Below are 19,696 nucleotides of genomic sequence, written 5' to 3'. Positions count from 1 at the left end.
TGTAGCCAACTGTATCTTACCTTATAACTTCTTAATTTCTTTATTTAATTATAATTTAATTATAAATGCTGGCTCTACAATTAACACGATTTTCCTGAAAATAAAGTTCACTTAACAGCCCGTCCAATACCTAAATGGCTATTTACCCTATTATACATTCAGCATAGACCTTATGACACAGTTTGATTGCTATTTGTCTCACTTTTACCTGTATAGTTTCGCAATATACTGTAAGGTTATCAGTTATACTTAAAATGTCATTTATCTGGAACAAATAAAAGGCTTAGTTTATTCTTTGAGTCTTCTTAACTCCATGTAGGAGTGGCTTGTGATCTGCAGTTAATATCAATTTTCTTCTTACTGTATGTACTGTATCACTATGTGGGACACAATCGCAGTTAATACAAAGTCTGAAACACTGTAATTCATCAGTTTGATCTCAGCTGCACTACAAAACTGCACTATTTTATGAGTGGGAGCACCACATCCTGTACGTTGTAGTACCATAGCATTTTTTTTCAGTTTTAATAATAACATCTCTTGCTTCATGGTACTTGTAGAATGCATACATTATTAACAGCTGGAACCAGGGTTGCGCTGTAATTTTGAAGGGTGTATTCAGCATAATGAAAACAGCAGTTGTAGGACTTTATTTCAACAGTACAATTCAATCTACAGTACTCTGAAACTTAATTTAAAACCCCCTTACGCAACATGAAGTATGCGATAGTGATAGAAAACGGCATGAGGTAATAGAAAAGTATGAGTGTAATGCAAATGCAAATTGTATCCAGTGAACAAACTAGGTTTTTCTTGTATTACTTCATAAGTATCACGGGGTATACAGGATAACTTTATTTTCAATTTGTTAAATCGCAGCTAAATCCCAGTAAACAAAAATCATAAGAAGTGTTAGCAGGAAGTCTAATCAATACTCAACCCAAATCTCCTGATTATTTTACAGCATTTAGCTTTGGACAAAATAACAATTCCTCGTAAACAGGAACCCACGCATTTTTGGCCGAAATTACTCCTAAATAAATTATCCCTATTGCAAATTTTCTTGCTAGTGTAATTTTGCCGGGCGGGACTTTGCAAATGACGTATTGCAACGGGGTGGACTTTTGAGTTTTGTAATGCATGATGTGAATGGTACTGTTAAACATACAGCGCTGCTTTGCTTGCATTGGGCTAAACCGCAGCAGAATCAACTCCAGGCAACTTTATGAACTCATTTGTGGTTGGTGAACGCTGATGAAATACACCGGGATGGTCACTGGGGATTATATCTGCATAACAGTTCGCGGAGGAGCACCTTGGGGCTTCGTTCTGCAAGGTGGCAAGGAATTTCAGCTACCATTGCAGATCTCTGAGGTGAGATGGAAATAAACTGATAAATTGATAGTGCCTCTGTTTATGATGATGATGATAATTACTTTTTTTGTTATGGAAGTAATGGCTTTAGTCTATTATATTACACGCTTCAACATCATCCGAATGCTACCTGTATAATAATAAATAGATGTACTGTAGCAGCTGTTGGATTATTCTTGTTTTTTAGGGGTACTCTACATATTTTCAGAAAACTAAAGAATAAAATCACAACTGTAAATATATGCATGGAATAGTTACTAAAACTTCGTGAACAGCTCTCAGAGCTCTCAGATTAATTAGAGTCCGAGATCTGCATGGTACTGTTTTGGATACTGCAATGAAAAGCAAAGTCTATTTTACCGATATTTTTACAGATAAAAATTTACTTCGTCAAAAGCTGGCGAGTAAACCACAAAGGATAGGTAAAAAAATGAAAACGCATGTCTGGCGATGGATTCATCAGATCCACGGTGGTATCCTGCGTGTCTGCACCGTCCTTTTTAGGTATTCTCCTACAAAAAGTAATGTAACAGAGGTTTTATTCTGGATAGAGAGTACGAAGGTGGTAATATGAGCCACATGCACAGCTGGATTTAATAAAAAAAAAACATCAGCATTGTTCCTCTCGGAAGACAACTAATGTATTGTATTATAACTTAAAATTTACTTTATCAATATAGTGTATGGTAGTGTGCATGCATTTGAAGAATTTGAAATGCGTCAGCTACAGTATAGCCTTCAACTGTTTGCTGCACGTGCGGAGTTGACTCTTAACATAAATTCTGAGTGGTTACAAAAACACAATGTACATTTCATTTCCTCATAATCTTAGTTTTGCATTAAGATTTTATTATTTTTACTCTTTAGAAATGTATTTTTCTGTCAGTAAAACAAACTGTTCTATGCCTTGGTGAATATCACCGCTTGCACGGAGCAACAGCAGAGCCCAAGTTCAGTTGTGCTGTGCTCTGAGCCACACTGAAGCTATCTGATTCATTGCCTCTCAGACTAATCCGAAGAACATAAACAAACTCCTCACCAGATGTGAGGAGTGTTATTAATTATTAATGGGCAATGTTTATCCTTTTAGTGTGATGAGAAAGTTAACGGTTCTGAGCAGAGTAAACATACATGGGGGGGCCCTTAAAAATCCTTTTTATTTTGACATAGTGGGAAAAATATACAGTATGGTGGTGTTTTCAAGTTTGTATATAAAGATTTGATGTAAGTAAATGGACTGAATAGAATGTCGTTGTGTTTTGGAACCATAGAAGACAACTACAATCAAAGTGTATTGTACCTGGCATGAATAAATATTATAAATATTTTTTTATACATAAATATAATATGCATACATAAAAGGTGTACGATAATTAGTGCTTGAAATATATTTAAATATATTAAAAATACTTACTGGTTGTTAAATGCATTTCAAGAACACACTATCATATACTCTTAATGTAGTGCAAATATTTATATACAGTTTTTCATTAGGTTTTCAAACTTAATTATTGATTTCTTGTAATTGTTTTTAAGACCAATCTAAAATATTTTCAGTTGTATACAGAATGTATATAATCCACTTCTCTATGGAGTTTTAAGAAAAGTTCAGGAGAAGGTCAAACCCAACCTCACCCGATTCTGCTCACCTCCATATAAATCACAATTCTAGAGTGACCTCTTCCACATTATTATTTTGTATCCCACCCTTCACCACATTATCCCTATAGCTTCCACTCATACGGTATATTGACTTATCCCTTCTTGTAAAACTAAGGGGATTTCTGAGTCTTGTCCTTACCGTCAGGTTGCCATTCTCTCCACCAGGAGAGAAAAGTCAATAAAGCAAACTAATTCAATCATGAATTTGATTTCATGGTCTTAATTACTGTTTGGATGAACTACTGAAAGGGCTGAGAGTGGAGAATTACAGGTAGGGTTATTGTACAGTATGTGGAGTTAAGCAACAGCCTTTGGACAAGATTAAGCAGTCACAACCTATGGATTCTCAGTCTGTTCCTTGCACCAAATTTAAGTAATCCGGTAAAATGACTTTACTGAAATACTGGTGAGTACAAAAATCACATGGAGATGGGGAGAACCTGCAAAGTCTACACAGAAGGCACCCGAGAAGTGAATCAAAAGGATCCAAGCAAGAACTATGAGGCAGCAATGATTTCAATTCACTTGCCACACCACAATGCTACCCACAGAATTACCAGTTTTGCAATTCAATAATCATTTGACATTAAACTACTCCCATTTGTATTTGTAATGCTGACACAGTCTAAACAAATAATCTCAGAAATCCTTTTGTCAATGTTTTTTTTTCCACACACATGCACAAAATGAAGAGTATAAGAATAATGTTTTAAAAGTCCAACCATAACAAAGACATTTTAAATTGTGAATAAATACAGTGGGAGCAGTTTTGCCCTGGCCCAGCCAGGAGTTTCGTAAGAGGCTCAGGGTACATACAGCACCACTCCCTGAACTGCAGAGAGATCAGGAACTCCAAAACACTGGTTCCTCTGCTGCGGGAGAATTCAGCACTGTGCAGATATAAAGGAGGAGACTTTCTGTAACAGGCTCAATATGACTGATCCTTGCCACATACAGTAAATACAATGAATAATCCTAGGTTTCTATCAGCACTTAAGAAAAAGGTTAGTAATAACAAACAATTTTTTTAGAGTAACTGCAAAGAAACAAGTAATTTCTAGATATAAAGCAGACCAGATGAATAACATGTTTGGAATTTGTACAAATGTTGAGCCTTTTTGTTAAAAAAAGTGAAATCACAAAAAATGACGACAAATTTTCCTTTATTACACAGGCTTTCATGGATAGAGATTGTCTAGAGATTTTTGTATGTCTGGGTTCAGCGTTGATACCAGAACTTCATTCCACAAGAAATTGTAAATTTTCTTTATTCCTTTCCCAGGAACACAATGATTTAAGGATGTTATTTTCTGCAGGTAAACATAAGCATTCATTAAAAAAATCTAAATGCCATGAGTGCTAGCTGTTAAAGAAAACCTGGCTGCCTTCAAATGCTAATAAATCTATCTAGGATTTTATCAGAAAACCCTGTCTGGGTATTTCTTCAGGATTCCTGAAGAAAACAAACTTTATTAGATTCATGCTGGAGTGCTTTGATTGTTTATTCAAATTTTAAACAAGATACCACATGGCATTCTACTTTGTTAAACATCATGTCAATCTATAAAATGACAGACATCACAAGATTTAATCCAGTTTTTGAATGTTTATGTGTTTTACTAGTGATAATGTTATTTTGATCAGTCGCTGTAATGTTTGTATTTGTAGGTGTTTTAACTAAATAATATTTGATGCTAAAAATTTTATGTTTCACACACCTAAAACTTGGGGATTTCCTTCCTGTTTGCTTACTGTTTACTACTGAAAATGTTTTATAAAACTGATGGATGGAGTAAAATAAGAATGAGAATTGCAAGGTTTCAAGATTTTCAGTGTGACCAGCCAACTGTTGTTGAGCAACAACTGTCACAAAAAAGAGTTTCTCTCTTCTGAGTAACAACTGTAAGACAAATGGTAAATAAAATAATTGGCTAAAACACGAGTGGAAAATTATTTAATCCCTTGACTCGAGTTGAGGGCCTAGCAGTAGATCAAGAGGGCATTTAAAGGTTTTGGCAGATAATTCCTGCAGGCTCTGGCCATGTGGAAAACTGGAGACCATCAGATGTTGACCTTACTTGAAACAGAAAAAGTTTTCTGTTAGTATCTTTGGAAACACAAGTGTTATGCAATAAAATCCTGTTTCCTGAAATAAACGTACATATCCCTCCTACTAAACTTTAAACCTGATACTGGTTTCTCTTGATGTAAAAATCTTTATTTTTTCCAAATTTTATTTCTAGGATGGATTCAGAGAGAATTAACAATAAAATGAATAATTTTATTCTGACTTTATCAATATACAGTAGTTATTATAGGGGAATACAGAATGCTTTCACTCGGATCTCAGTGTTGTTGCAATGGCTAAAGCTGTTTACAGACATCTTTATGAACACAACAGCTGTTGACAGAGTACTGACAAACAAGGTTCAGACAATTTCATTAGAACATGAAAGGAAGGATGGGTTATATGAATGAAAATTAACGTTGATCACTACAACATAATGTCAAAGAGCTAAGCTATGCAAAGCAAAATAAAAAGTTTGACCCACCACATATAAGATGCTCCTAACATTTCAATACAATAATAGTAATAACTTTAATCTGTTCCTACTGATACATTTATTGTACGGAGGATCTAAAGAACGGTAACTAGTGTTTCAAGTAAATAGCTGCGTCAGCATGCGTAGACTACGAAGGAACACATAAGTGAGGAACCTCACTCACATACCTGAAGAAGGCTCCACAGCCGAAATGTTGTGTTTCCTTTCTTTTCTTTTCAGCATGGAATAAATCTGTGACCAGTTCCTTTGTTAACTAGTGATGCAGTATTATGAGACCCCTTATTAGATACAGCATATAGTTTCAAAATAAAAATACTCTGCTGATTTTAATCTCTGATTGTTAGCTGAAGTGCCATTGTTGTGTTTGTAAGTTGTGTTTTGTTGTTACCAAAAGATAAGTTAATTGGTTACTGGGAAAATTATCCCAGGTGTGAACTCTTGAACGTGTGTGCTCTGTGATGGACTGGTGTTCGTCCAAGATGTATCCCACCTTGCACCTGCTGCTTGCTGGGATGGGCTCCAGCTCCCTCATGACCCTGTATTAGATAAAGGGGTTAGAAAATGCGTGGATGGAATTTTAATGACAGGATTCATGGCTTATTTGGAACTTTGTAATAAATATTGATGTTCAGGTAACAGTATCAGCTTTAGTCTACTCATTTAAGAAATGACCAGCACAGATTTAATAACCTATTTCTGAGCCTATCGTAAGGTATAGGAATTCTAATTAAGGACACTAAGGACCATAGTGCCTCCTTGTAATCCAATCAGAGAAATTCTGACCCCTGCTGGTAAAAAGCTGTAATGTAATGTGCCTGTGTACCTCAGTGTTCTTTATGTACAGTATATTGCAATCTGGGCCCTGCTAGCTGGTTAGCACAACCAGTGATTCTTTCTGCATTCTGTGAAGAGGAGAGGATTGTAATAAGCTCTTTAACAATTGAGTGATGACGTACTGTATATCGGTACATCATACTTGGCAAATAAAGCCTTGTTTCTTTTATATATGCTGTCTGTCTTGTCTGTCTTGGGACTCAATTACATCCTTTTTCAAAGCACTTACTGAAGTGAAGTTACTGTACCTGAAATGTGCAGATAAAGGTCAGGAATAAGTAGTTTATTAGAATAAACAGTGCCTGTGAAAACTTTGGACTAGATTGCTTTCTGTATTCCCCTCAAAAGAGCTTTTTTAAAAAAATATAGCCATTACTTAAGGCAATTTAAGAGTAATGAGAGATCACTCCACGTTGATATTTAAAAAATAAAAAGATTTCTGAGCTGTCTGGCAGAGAACAGTACGTAGTCACCATAGTGCAAGATATGTACACTTCAGCAAATAGAGTATATCATGAAAGACAATACTTACTGTCAAATGCATGAACTCTGAAACATTCTAAGTATTCTATGTAAATATCCTATCTTACAACAGAATTTCTGTACATCCCAAATATTTTTTCTTGATAAATTAACACTTACAGTATATTACTGTATGTGCACACTACATAATACTGTATACAGTACACTTCAAGGCACATATTCTTTTCTTCTGTTTGGTTTAAGCAATGCGATTAATTGTCTCACTGGTAATTAATTTCAGTATTATTCTATTGATATTCATTTTTCTGCTCATTATGATCTATTATTATCTAGAGAATGGCTAGAGTACAGCCCTTATTTGAAGCCACGCAGCAAAGGAACAGAGTACAGGCTGTACTTTGGCATGAGCTAGTCTTATCTGTGATATCAGATGAGACATAATCACTGCTGTGTATGTATGAGGCTGTTGCTACAGGAATCCATTAATTCAGTTAAGGAAATGTTCATTGACAGAAAATATTTTCTTGTTTATTTTAGCACAACTTGCTGGCAGTATTGTATAATTAAATACCCATTTACTGTAGAACTTGTTAGTATTGGTTGTCAACAAGCACAAGAAGTTACATGTTATGCAGTCTATGAAAAGAACTTAGAAACCACGGAACCAACAAAACGGACATACAGTACTGTATACTAAATGTCCTTTTCAGGCTGCATGATATGCTTAAATTGAATGTCATTCCGACCTCCCTGGAATTAAATCTTCAACTAGCAAACTCCATTGCATTGTGGTCCAGCTTTAGTCCTTCATGGAGTAGATACCTCAACATGATTGATGGGAACATACAGCAAATGTTCTAAAACAACAAGACACCCTATACACTTCAAATGATACAAAGTGGTCACAGCTTTGTGTAATGCTTCACATTTTAGCATAACAATAATCCAGGTTCTTGTCTTGTGATTTTTGCCTCTCATATTTGATATTCTGTCACAATATCTTTGTTTCACTCTGTATCTACCTTTATTTGTTATTAATTTAAATTGGAAAAGGGTGAAATCATTATACTGCCAAAAAACATCAGTGACTGATAGATACAATTCTTTAAGAGCAAATTCATTTTAATTTTGTGTTGACAGTGAAAGCCTTTTTATTTTTCAAATACGTCACAATCTGGAATAAAGAATTTCTGAAAACAGCAAGCCTGTCTAGGTTTTTCTTGATTTCAGCATGTACAGAGTACAAATTATTGTCTTTAAGTGTGGGTTACATGTACAGTATACAGTGTAAGCAGTGAGTCTTCATTGAAAATGAATACTTACCGATAAAACTGAAAACATTAACTTTTTTACCTCCGAAATGTCACTCTATCACTAGACAACTCTGTCCTCCAAGTCTAAAACTCTATTACCAAACCTCTTGATAAAGACACAGTTATAAGCTCAAGTTCCTAGCTTTAACTAGGTTATCTATTAAAACAATTGTTCTTGTTTCTATCGAGTAGACTGGCACGTAGTCGCAGCCATCATGCATTTAAACAATTATCTGAATTACTGTAGATAATACCTCACAGATGTTACATGTTTTTGAAACCTTTCTGCAGATGCCTTATGAAAGAACGTATGTAAAGTACATTATTATCAAAGACATACTGTTATTTAAAATAAAAATGTAAATCAGTGCATATTCTGTAGTTTTAATTGAAATGATACCTACAGTAATTGCCTTGGTGTGAGTGTCATACTATTGCTAATGAAGCAACATTTTGGCAAATGTATCACATGATTGATTTAGTCTAAGATACTGTACAATGTCTCTGTAGATGTTGCAGTCATGACAAAAGTTTACATTTAAATTTGAGCGTTTTTTTCTGGAGGATATTTTACAATTGTCAATTTCAGAGCAGCATGTTTTATTCTTAATGAGTAACCATGTTCATTGATTTAAATTAAGTAAATAAAAATGAAGAAATTTAAGGAAATATGAAGAACACCATTTAAATGGGACTGTGCTGCTTCTTCATAGCTCCATGGTCCTAGGTTTTTGGAAGTCGGTATGACGTTTGCATATTCTCCCCATCTTCCCTGTGGCCCTCTGGTCAACTCGCATCCTCTCCAGAGTGAGAGCACTTTTATACCCCCAGTCCTTATCTCAAAAAGCAGCGGGCACAAGGCAAGGTACAGCCTGAACGGGACTGTGACATCATCATAATTTAATTATATAGAAGTAAATTCAGTCACCGAATACCTTAAAAATAGCACAAGACCTTTTTCACATCCCTGCTCTGATTCACCATGATTTCAGTTTCTTGCAAAAGTGAAGTATTTACCTCTTTCCAATGATGTCCCATGTTGTTGAATTTCAAATAATTTGTACACTTATATTTTAATGAAATCGTAAATGCTAGAACTGGACATATTTATATGTGAAATAAGTTAAATGCTACAGAACAGTTTTTTGTTCCATTAAAAACTCCAAATCGGGCAGCGTATCGGGCACTGTAATGGTCTGTGGTGGTGAAGCAGGAGCCGAGTTTAAAGACAAAGCTCTCGGTTTACCTGTTGATCACACGTCCTTGTCCTCACCTGTGGTCATGAGCTGTGGGTAATGACTGAAAGACCGAGATCGTAGATACAAGCGGCAGAAATGAGGTTTCTCCGCAGGGCCTCTGGGCTGACTATCCGTGACAGGCTGAGGAGCTCAGCCTCAGAGTCGCTGTTCCTCCAGATCGAGAGGAGCCAGTCGATGTGGTTTGGGCATCTCATTGGGATGCCCCCCGGTCGGCTTCCGCTGGAGCTGTTCTGGGCATGTCCCACTTGGCGGAGACCCCGTGGCAGACCCAGGACATGCTGGAGAGATTATATCTCTCGGCTGGCTTGGGAGCGCCTGGGGATCCCCCAGGAAGAGCTGGAATCTGTTGCTGGGGACAGGGAAGTCTGGGCTGATCTACTCGGCCTGCTGCAACTGTGACCCTCACCAGGAAAAGCAGAGTGAAAATGGATGGACGGATGGATGGATGGATGGATGGATGGATGAATGGATAAAAACTCTAAAGAAACGTGGCAGTGTTGATAGGCTACAGGTTGCAAAATGATACACTGGTATCCAAGAAGATTCATGAGGCCAGGAAAGACACTAAAGCCTAAAAATGCGGGGCGTTGAAAAGTTGGACATTTCTGTGAGGCAGAAAACAGCCATTATAAAAACAGTGATGCTGTTTCAGGAGCAGGAGTCACAGGCTTATTTCCACCTTGCATTTGACATCTGGGTTAACATGATGGTGCAGAGATGACAGGGCACAGCACAGCTGAAGTGAACAAGGAGCTTGTTTTGAATAAATGTGAGAATTAAAGGAATTGGTAAAACTGTCTTAATGTAGCCCAGTTTAGCCTGTGACAGGGAGGTGTGAAATGATAAGAATTAAAGATGATTTCCAGAGATCCAAAGGTGGAGAACTCCAGAGATTTTCTCTTTTGTGAAAGAAAATCAGACATCGCAAAAAATTGGGAAGAATGCAAATTGGGGGGGGGGTTGATGAGAAGACAGACATCTCAGGAATGAAAGATGGAGGAGAGTTTGGAAATGAAGAAAGATCCAGCAGAGGGCTTCTGAAAATATTGAAAAAGGCTAAATCAACAATCAGAAGTACTCACTTAATAGTATTTACCTCTCTGGCATACCCACCAAGGTGCCGGAGTTTTGGGCCAGTAAAAGGCAAATATGTGATGATAGTGTGGCAAGTCATGCATTTCCTGATGCTTTGATCACCTATAGTGTGTTCAATCATTACATGGCACAAAAGAGCTCAGAACTAGGGATTACACTTTTAATTCTGGGAATGGAGAAATTATTGAAGAGGTCAATGGTATTGTTGTATTTAACCACAATACATGAGGGTGGCTACAATAAGAGGGCTAATGGATGAAATGAGTAAAGGTGGAATGTAAAAGAGAGGCAGAGAAAGCAGGTATCAGGCGGGATCCTGGACAACAAGGGAAGTCAGTGCACAATGCTTCCACTGAAGGGGGGCAGCAGCCTGAGCAGAAGATAGGAGGTGCAGAGCTGAAGCTGAAAGATTGTGTGGATGTTTCCATTGATACAAGTAAGCTGAGTCAAAGGTAGGGAGTTCTGAAGGAGTCAGGAGACCAATACAGCAACATTTTGGAGGCCAACAGAGAATGGAGGGATGGGAGAGAGCTGCATTTGCCGAGTCAGTGGAGTTGTTAGAGTTTTATTTTCTTCGAGCAGGCACAGTAGAAGTAAAAGAAAGAGAAACTGAGGGTGTACAGTAATGTCTCTTGCAAGAGCAAAATCCAGATACGGTATAAAGATTAAACACATAAACAGGTTAGCTAAAAACATGGTAGTTATACACTACATACATATAGTAAGTGGGCGAGATTAGGCTTGGACCTCCTCCACAACCTATTACTATTATTTATTATTTTAGAATAAATCTTAATGGACCCTCTCCAAAGATCCATCATCTTAAAAGAGATCTTTTCCTCTTTTACTTCTCATTGACTGAGGCACGGGAGGGTTGTCCACAATGTCCACCAATTAATACTTGACAGAAATGCCAAGACACAGCAAAAAAACAAAAATAATGCATCTTTGTGTTTAAGGCAATCAAGAAACTGAATCTTTAACTTGATTTCTCCAGCCTTGGCATATGTGGTTCAATATAGGCACAAAGGTTATTTTGTCTGCAATGGTTACTAACTGGGAGAGAAATAAAATTCATTAGCAGAGCAGGTTATTTCCTTATAAACTTGGGAATTCAAAGTAGTCCTTGATATTGTCTGTCTTCTGCATTACTGTTGTGAGTGGATTTCTTCAACTGTCCTGTCAACCATAAACCATACAATACTGTCCTTGAACTTAAAACTAAAGCATTAATGAAGAATTGTCATATGCACCTGGTAATCCACTGCTTTATCTAGAGAAAGAAAAAGAAAGATTATTATTTCTGCCGTGTCTATAAACCATTTATGTCAATATACTACCATCTGTGAGAAACATAATTATGTCAAAGAGTGTTTTTGTTATGTCACCTTTGATTACTTTAGAACAAATGAATCTGCTATTAAATTTCATGTGTCCAAGTTTTCCTTTTCAGGAGAAAGTGTTGTTAAAATATCTGACAGAAGAGGTTTTCTGTATGCAGGGAGCTGTTTCCCTTAAAAGGAAGTTGTTTTTTATTATGCCTTTTAGAAGCCCTGGCTGAAGAGTTGAAATTGTAATGTCATGACTCACTTCAGATTTAAAGGAGCTGGAACGTTTTATTTTCTGACAATGCAGAATCTAGAACAATGTTTCTCATCCAGAATAATTTACTGTCTTGCCAAAATCTGAAACTCTTCAAGATGTAGACAATGCTAATGTTAGAAGGTCTTAGAAAAACACTGATATAAAAATATAAAATGTTAAAAACTATAATAATAAAAGCCAAAGGGCTTAATATTTTTTTAATCAGATAATGTAATACAGTATTCAAACATTTGATATTGATATCATAGGATGGGTTAACAAGAAAAATATACACATATTGTGAGAAGTCAAAGTAATAATAAGATTTGTCATTGAACTTAATAGTAATAATATCAGAAAAAATAGAATTTGATTAAAAAGATGTAGAGTACAGCATTTTTTAACAGTTGTGTTATTTTACAGCTTTTAAAAGAATTGAAGTTTTCTAGTGTTGCTGTTGTTGGGATACCTCAGCAGTGTGTGAATTCCTTCTTGGCTCAGCTTAGTAAAACATCAAAAGGGTTTCAATAAACTAAGCACTGGCCAGCTGACAAAGGTGTGGCTATAACTGAGTGTTTGGGATGTTTGTGCTTTCTTGATTACTTCATTCCTTAATTGTTTCATATTATATTCCTTGGATTTTTTATAAAATTATTTTATCTTTTGCACGTACAGTATTATTTGAAGTTATGCTTCCCCATTTGAAACCCTTTTATCACCTAATGATCACCAAACCATCTTCAAAACAAATCCTGTAGATCCAGTCAATGTTCTTGGAGTATTAAAAAGTGCCAGACACATCAATACAGCAAGCATGGACAAAACTAAGTTTGACAAAATTCTGTCTGCTGCAGAGCCAGCTGTTTTCTGCTTGTTGCTTTTATCAGATACAAATCACATCCATATCGTGGCAGACATCAGTTCAATATTTCTGCAGTTGGGTTTCACGCCACTATTAGAATTATTTGGCAAAGGAAATGTTGTATTAGGATTGGAGAATTGTTTAAAAACTAGTCAACAACACATTGTCCAGGCCTTTTTGGTGACTGTTATTTAACCACATCTACAGTAGGTTTCAGTGCAAAACACATTCCACCTGTGGAATTCAGAGCATTGTAAGGACAAAACATTATCGGTTTCACACTTTGGTTTGAATCAGTCTGATCTGAAAGGTCTTGAAGCAGGAAAATGTAATTGTAATTGGTGTATATGTATCTTTAATAGAGAGTATTTGTGATAGGTAAAAGAAAAGGTGCTAAATTAAGAAAAAGAGAAATGACAGTGGCACAAAGCTTCACTTTTAAATAGAGTAATCAATAAATGAACAGCTCATGAACAGCTGCTACTCAAAACCGAGTGGGCAGTTTTGTCAGTGTGCAAGCTGCGAAGAAATAAAGATTAATTCCACATTTAATTGTAGAAAGAAGTAAAATCGTAATAATAATGAATACTTGTTACAACACAAACATATGACAATATCAGACAATATTATACATTCAGAATTTGATTTTGTTAGTAGTGGCTCTCACTGTGTACTGATCACCAAATGGACTAGATGGGTCCAATGGCCTCCTATCATTTCTAACCCTGACAGAAGAAAAACATATGTAACGGAAATAGGAAATACAGTGTATATACATATAAATGCTTAACCAATGAAATGGTGCACGTACTGTATGTGCGTGTTTGTGTCTGTGTTTTAGTGTGCCCTGTAACTGGCATCCCATCCAGAGTGTGTCCTGCCTTCCACCATTTGCTTTCTGAGTTAAGCTCCAGCTCCCCTATACCCTGTATTGGATAAAGTGGTTAGAAAATGGATGGATGTTGTTCTCCTTTAGGAATGCTGATGTTGGTTAGATATTCATATTGCATTTGCCCATCATTCATGTCCAGGCTTGACAATAGAGTTCATAGTACATAATGAGCCTGTCAGGGCTCTGTCATTCTCCTGGAATCCCAAAAGCTTTTAAATGATCTGCATTAGGGAACTGGTATAATGGGTTTATTGGGCCTAATGCTTTTTTGGACTTAATGCCTCTGTCAAGGTCTAGCTTTTTCCTGCTTTACCCTGTTTTTGACCAAATCCGCACAGTAGACAGTCAGTTCAGAGGGTCATTGTGGACTTCCATCCAGAATTAGAAATATGTAGAACATAGGACCCAACATGTTTTGGATTTAGAGAATTTTAAGATCTGTTCACAGGCATCACGCTCATTGCTTTGTTTGCAAAGTCTGTTATTTGGTTAGGTAAAGGGTGGTAAAGACTACTTGAAATGTTATACCAGGCATTAACCCACACTCTAAATTCCATAAGGTATAGACTATCTGTATATTCTACAGTTCAGGTTGCAAAATGTTAGGATTACATTCCATATCATCCAGAGCAGGGATCAAAAACTGGTTCCATATGGGTTGTCAGCTGTACAGAAGACATTTTGTGGTGGTCTTACAAAAGTTTACACTTACAATACACAATACGATCATTTGCCAAAAAGATAAGAGGCTGTGGAAAAATAATTGCTCTGTGTTAACTTTGTAATGTACTGTATTTGTAATCACCATTTAAAAAAATACACCCATTTTGGAATCACTAGTTATTTAAGACTAAATGTGCCAGGAAAGGTTCCTATAACAGCATTGTAATTGGAAGAATGACATTCGGAGGGCTGAATAAATTTCAATACACAATTCCAAAATTACAATGCCATGTTAGGTATTGAAGATGTTGTACTCTGGGTACATATTACAATGTAAAATGTAAGTACTGGTGCCTATGCTTTTGTATTCTTTAAAAAGCAAGTGTGGCACTTTCAGACAGACAAACCACAGTGTACTACTGTCTATTGACAAATGACTACTGTAGTATATTTTCTCCTTTTCAGTGTAGAACTGTCTTATAGCCCACAATTATAAATAAGGAGAGTTGATTTATAATAATATGATATGAGAATTACATACAGAATGTGACCTCTGATATGTGCACAATCTAGTCTTTTAACAGCACAAACAGCAACATCTAATCTTCACTTGAGCCGAGAGTCGTTAGATCCCTAGAATTTAAAAGGGTCACAGGTCAGATGATGTTTATCTATAACCATTTGCTGAAAGGTATATAGCACCAAAAGATTAGAGATGAGGCCTTTGACTAAAGAGGTCACAATCTGAAGACTTTTTTAATACAGATGTACTGTATTTAAATCAAATGACATGGCCAAAAAAGGGAAACAATTTTCTTCTTTGGTTTCAACAAGCCATCTATGTAAATTTCTAGTACATCCCTACTTCTTTCTTTGTTGCAATTTGAAAGGGCCTTTATTATTTTGAATATTTTAAGCAGCTAATCTTTTGTGTTTTGTTACTTACTTAACAACACACTGCCTGTGTTAAAAAACAGGAAGCATTAAAATAAACAAAAAGGAAAAGCTGTGTAAGCAGACTAAGTGGTCAGTGGACATGTCAGAGTCTGAGATGTTCAAAGTCAGAGGAAAGGGTTTAGGGATATTGAGTGCAAGAACTGTAAACCCACAAAACAAGAGAAGCCTTTTTTTAATAGTGCTTTCTTAACAATGAACTGTTCTAGGATTTTTAATCCAAATAACATAGATCTAAAGAGACTCATTAATTAAAAGGAGATTATAATTGAAAGATTATGAAAATACAGAGAATTGTATTCCGATGACCTGTTTTTAATGTAAACTTGTTTTAATGTACAGTGAATGCTATTATTTTAACTGTGGAAAGCATTTTCTCCTAGGTCATCCTTCTCCATTCCTACATGTATTGTATCTTATGTATTTTTGGGAATTGTGTACAGAATATACTGTACATACAATAGTTCTCTATGTTATGTAAGAACAATTATGGTTGTGGTTGAGTATCTGGCATAAAGAACGAAAATGGCAATATCCACAGTAAATTAAAAATTCTAAACAATAAAACACACAGCAGAATATTATGCATAATGACTCTCCAAGACACACAAATCCACTTTCTTTGACTGCAGTACAGTATATGAATACCATTAGTTTTGTTATTAGACTTTTGCTTCAAATACTTCAGTCATGTATACACTTCACTCATGAGGCTACATAACAGGCTACCCTCAGACATACTGTATATAAACATAAAACTAATAGGCAAAAAATAAAAAATTAAATTGTAATAATTGTATAACAATTATTACATTTACATTATAAAAACACATTGGTTAACTCTTTGGCAGTGAGAAACATTATCGGGACTAGAAAATGTAATAGTTTAAAACCGATCGCCTCAGGAATAAAAATCTCTAATAAAGTTGTTTAACTTTATAAATCATTTTGATAATCAATGTTTTATAATCAATCAATTTCTTTTATAATAAAGTAATTTCTATCTGAAACCATAAGGTCAAGGCACACCCTTTCCTTACAGCATGACTATTACAATCATCCATTCATCCAACTATACTCAAACTGCATTATCCATTACAAGGTTGTGTGGGAGCTGGAGCAAGCAACGGGCTCATGGTGGGATACACCCTGGAGGGGATACCTGTCTGTCGCAGGTTACACTCAGACACAGATACTCAGATATGCACACACTCACACTAGGACCAATATTCCCAGAAGCCAATTCATTTACCGGTATGTCTTTGGACTGTAAGAGGAAACTGGAGCACCTAGTGAAAATCCATGCAAACATAGGGAGAACATATAAATTCCATGCAGATAGTGACCCAGGGCCCCAGGACTGAAAGGCAGCAATGCTAACCACTGCACCACCATGTTTCTCTATTGCAATTATATTTAATATGATTTTATTGTAATTAAATAGTTTTTTTATTAATTTGTATTATATATTTCCAGAAATACATTAAATTGTCTCTTTTACTATAAACTTCTTTAATGTTATGCTTTTGAGACATTTTTGTAAGTCTCTTTACTTTATTATTATGGTAGAGACTTGAAACTGTGCCTAATATTGATATTAGAAGTAAGTTATTTTTTTTGCTGTAGGTATTCTTACTGCTGTAAGTGTACCAGTTCACTCACGGTCTCAACATACTCTTGGCCAAAAACAGCTGAAATGGAATATTCATATTAATATTTGTATTTATTACAATGTTTTGTTAGGTTTATATGTTTAAAACAAAAAAAAACACATCACATTTTAACTCTAAATAATTTTATACGATCTCTTGGGCTGCTAGTTATCTTAATTGCACAATGTCTTACTCAAGACCTGTTGACAGATGGTGAGGTAATCTTGTACTTGTATGAGGAAAATTTAATACATTACTTAAGTATGGAAAGCATTTAAATCTTCAGTTTGGCCAAAATGCTTGTAAGGTTGCCATATTCATTGCCCCCCTGGAAGAGAACAGAATTCCTGAATGCCTTCTTTTCTCATGCTTTTCAGTCTGCTTTCTGGTAAAGGGACTAAGATTTTAGTAAGACTGGGTTTTAATATAGGTTTTAATGAATACAATTATAGTAAGACGAGTGTGGGTCTAGATGTCTTCAATCCAATTGAATATCAAATGATATAGACAGCAGCTGTATCACCCTGCAACTCCCAGCTGACATCCCACTGAAGCTAAGCAGGTGTGAGCCTGGCCAGTACGTGGATGGAAGACGTACTGTACTGAGAAAACTAAGGATGTTACTGGAAGAGGTGTTAGTGGGACCACTGGGGTGCTCACTCTACAGTCTGTGTGGGTCCTAATACCCCAGTATAATGATGGGGACACTATACTGTAAAAAAGTGCTGTCCTTTTTACAGTGTATATACTGTCAAAGATGTAAAACCAAAGTTAGCATACTGGCACACTTTGGCTGCCGTCGCATCATCTAGGTGGGGCTGCACATTGGTGGTGGTGGGAGTCCCCATTACCTATAAAGTGCTTTCAGTGGAGTGTCCAGGAAAGCACTATATAAGTGTGAGGAATTATTATGAATTATTCAATTAAATATATTGAATTGTATGTCTCATTTCTACCTGTAAAATATCGCACAGTGGATTTCATGCCCTTTTTTAACCAGGTGCTCATGCAGTGTTGTAATGGTCAGCTAACACTGGATCTTCTGCTAGGCAGCTCCTAAACTAAAAACAAAACAAAACCAGGGAGTCCGACACAAAATCTAATGCATCTTTAGAATATGGAACAGTCAGATCAGCATAAGCAGCACAAAGTGTTTTGCAGTTACACATATCCCAAAGAGCACTTTTAAAACCAGCCCAGTATTTTGAACCCACTTCTCCGTTAGCCCAATAGTAGTCTTTAAGAAAGTTACAATTAACTATGGTTACGACTTAAGCAATTAATCACAGGTACAGCTTAAGCAATTAACAACAGTTCTACATGTACTGTATGAGGAATTACTTTTTAATTTAATTAAAAGATGTGGGAAAATGTTTTAATAAGTAATGTGTTACACAGTACCTGTGCACACACTACATAGATTATAAATGATGATTTTTAAACAGGATGTTTCCCCACCTTCTTGTAATTTTTTAGAAGTAATCCCTTATACAGGTAAATTGTAATTCATTTTGGATGCAGAACTTGTATTATTACAGAAATCCCTATTATCCCAAGTAGTAACTAATACCTCTATGTAATGTAACCTCTGCACGAGAAGCTCATACGAATAAAAAAAATTATACAGTACATTCAGTATATAGACAACTTTGTCCCTCAGGGTTATTTATAGGCACACGTTGCAGAATTGAGAGGTAGCATAGAAAGTAAGATGGAAAGCTTGAATTACAAGTGCAAGTCCTGGAACAAACAAAGGTTATCCTCATTTAAAAAATATCCCTTGGAGCGAGAATCCCTTCATCACACAAAAGCTGTGTAAAAGAGAAATGAGAATTACAGTCCCTGTAAATAGTTTAAAATTGTACTATGGGTATGTTTTATAGGATGAAAGGACAGTGAAATGTCTTCTATGATTTTGTGAGTCTGCTGAACACCTATAAAACTAAATTAAGTCTTAAAGTAATAATACATCCAAAATACAATATATCCTCTCTAAGAAGCACTCCAATGTTAATCAGATTTTGAAGTCTATGTGGTTTGACCAGACTTTGGTACAGGAGTGCCAAGGTTCAACCAAACAAACATTGGACACAGGAAATGTGTCGCAGGATTGAAAATTGTTAAAGTTAGGTGTCCTTCAGACCTTTGGACAGAGATGGGTGATACAGTAGATTTCCACTTGGTATGGGGTATTTATTTTTTAAATAATACAAATGAATTAATGCTAAATGGTTGTTCTCTCACCATTCAATTCTCTATTATTGAAATAATATAAGAGGTCTACAATCCTAGACCCCACCAAATAAAAACCTTTATATCTCTTCCATAGTCCATTTATCTTTAAGAATCCTTCCCCTATGGTAAAAAGGGGATAGGCATCTGGACTAAAAGGCTGGAATAAAAGACTCCAATAATGTTGTTATAATAAGACAGCTCAAATAAGATTATTACTTTGTTTCTAAAAGCCTTGAGGTACTCTTTGTGGAGAGAATTGCTTCACTAGGT

The 19,696-nt window shown here is 35.9% G+C and overlaps 1 protein-coding gene across 1 annotated transcript in view; it reads left to right on the top strand.

Moving 5' to 3' along the window:
- Positions 1–1,212: 1,212 nt before the first annotated feature.
- synpo2a (synaptopodin 2a) overlaps positions 1,213–19,696 on the top strand; it is a 41,143-nt gene continuing 22,659 nt past the window's right edge. The window contains exon 1 of the mRNA XM_088906255.1: positions 1,213–1,374. Coding sequence (XP_088762381.1) covers positions 1,255–1,374 — 120 coding nt within the window. The 5' untranslated portion in view covers positions 1,213–1,254. The remainder of the gene's footprint in view (positions 1,375–19,696) is intronic.

Source organism: Atractosteus spatula, chromosome 1 (genome assembly GCF_055471065.1).
Source record: "Atractosteus spatula isolate fAtrSpa1 chromosome 1, fAtrSpa1.hap1, whole genome shotgun sequence".
In the NCBI taxonomy this organism is placed as follows: Eukaryota; Metazoa; Chordata; class Actinopteri; order Semionotiformes; family Lepisosteidae; genus Atractosteus; species Atractosteus spatula.
This window is presented reverse-complemented; position numbering and strand designations above follow the sequence as displayed.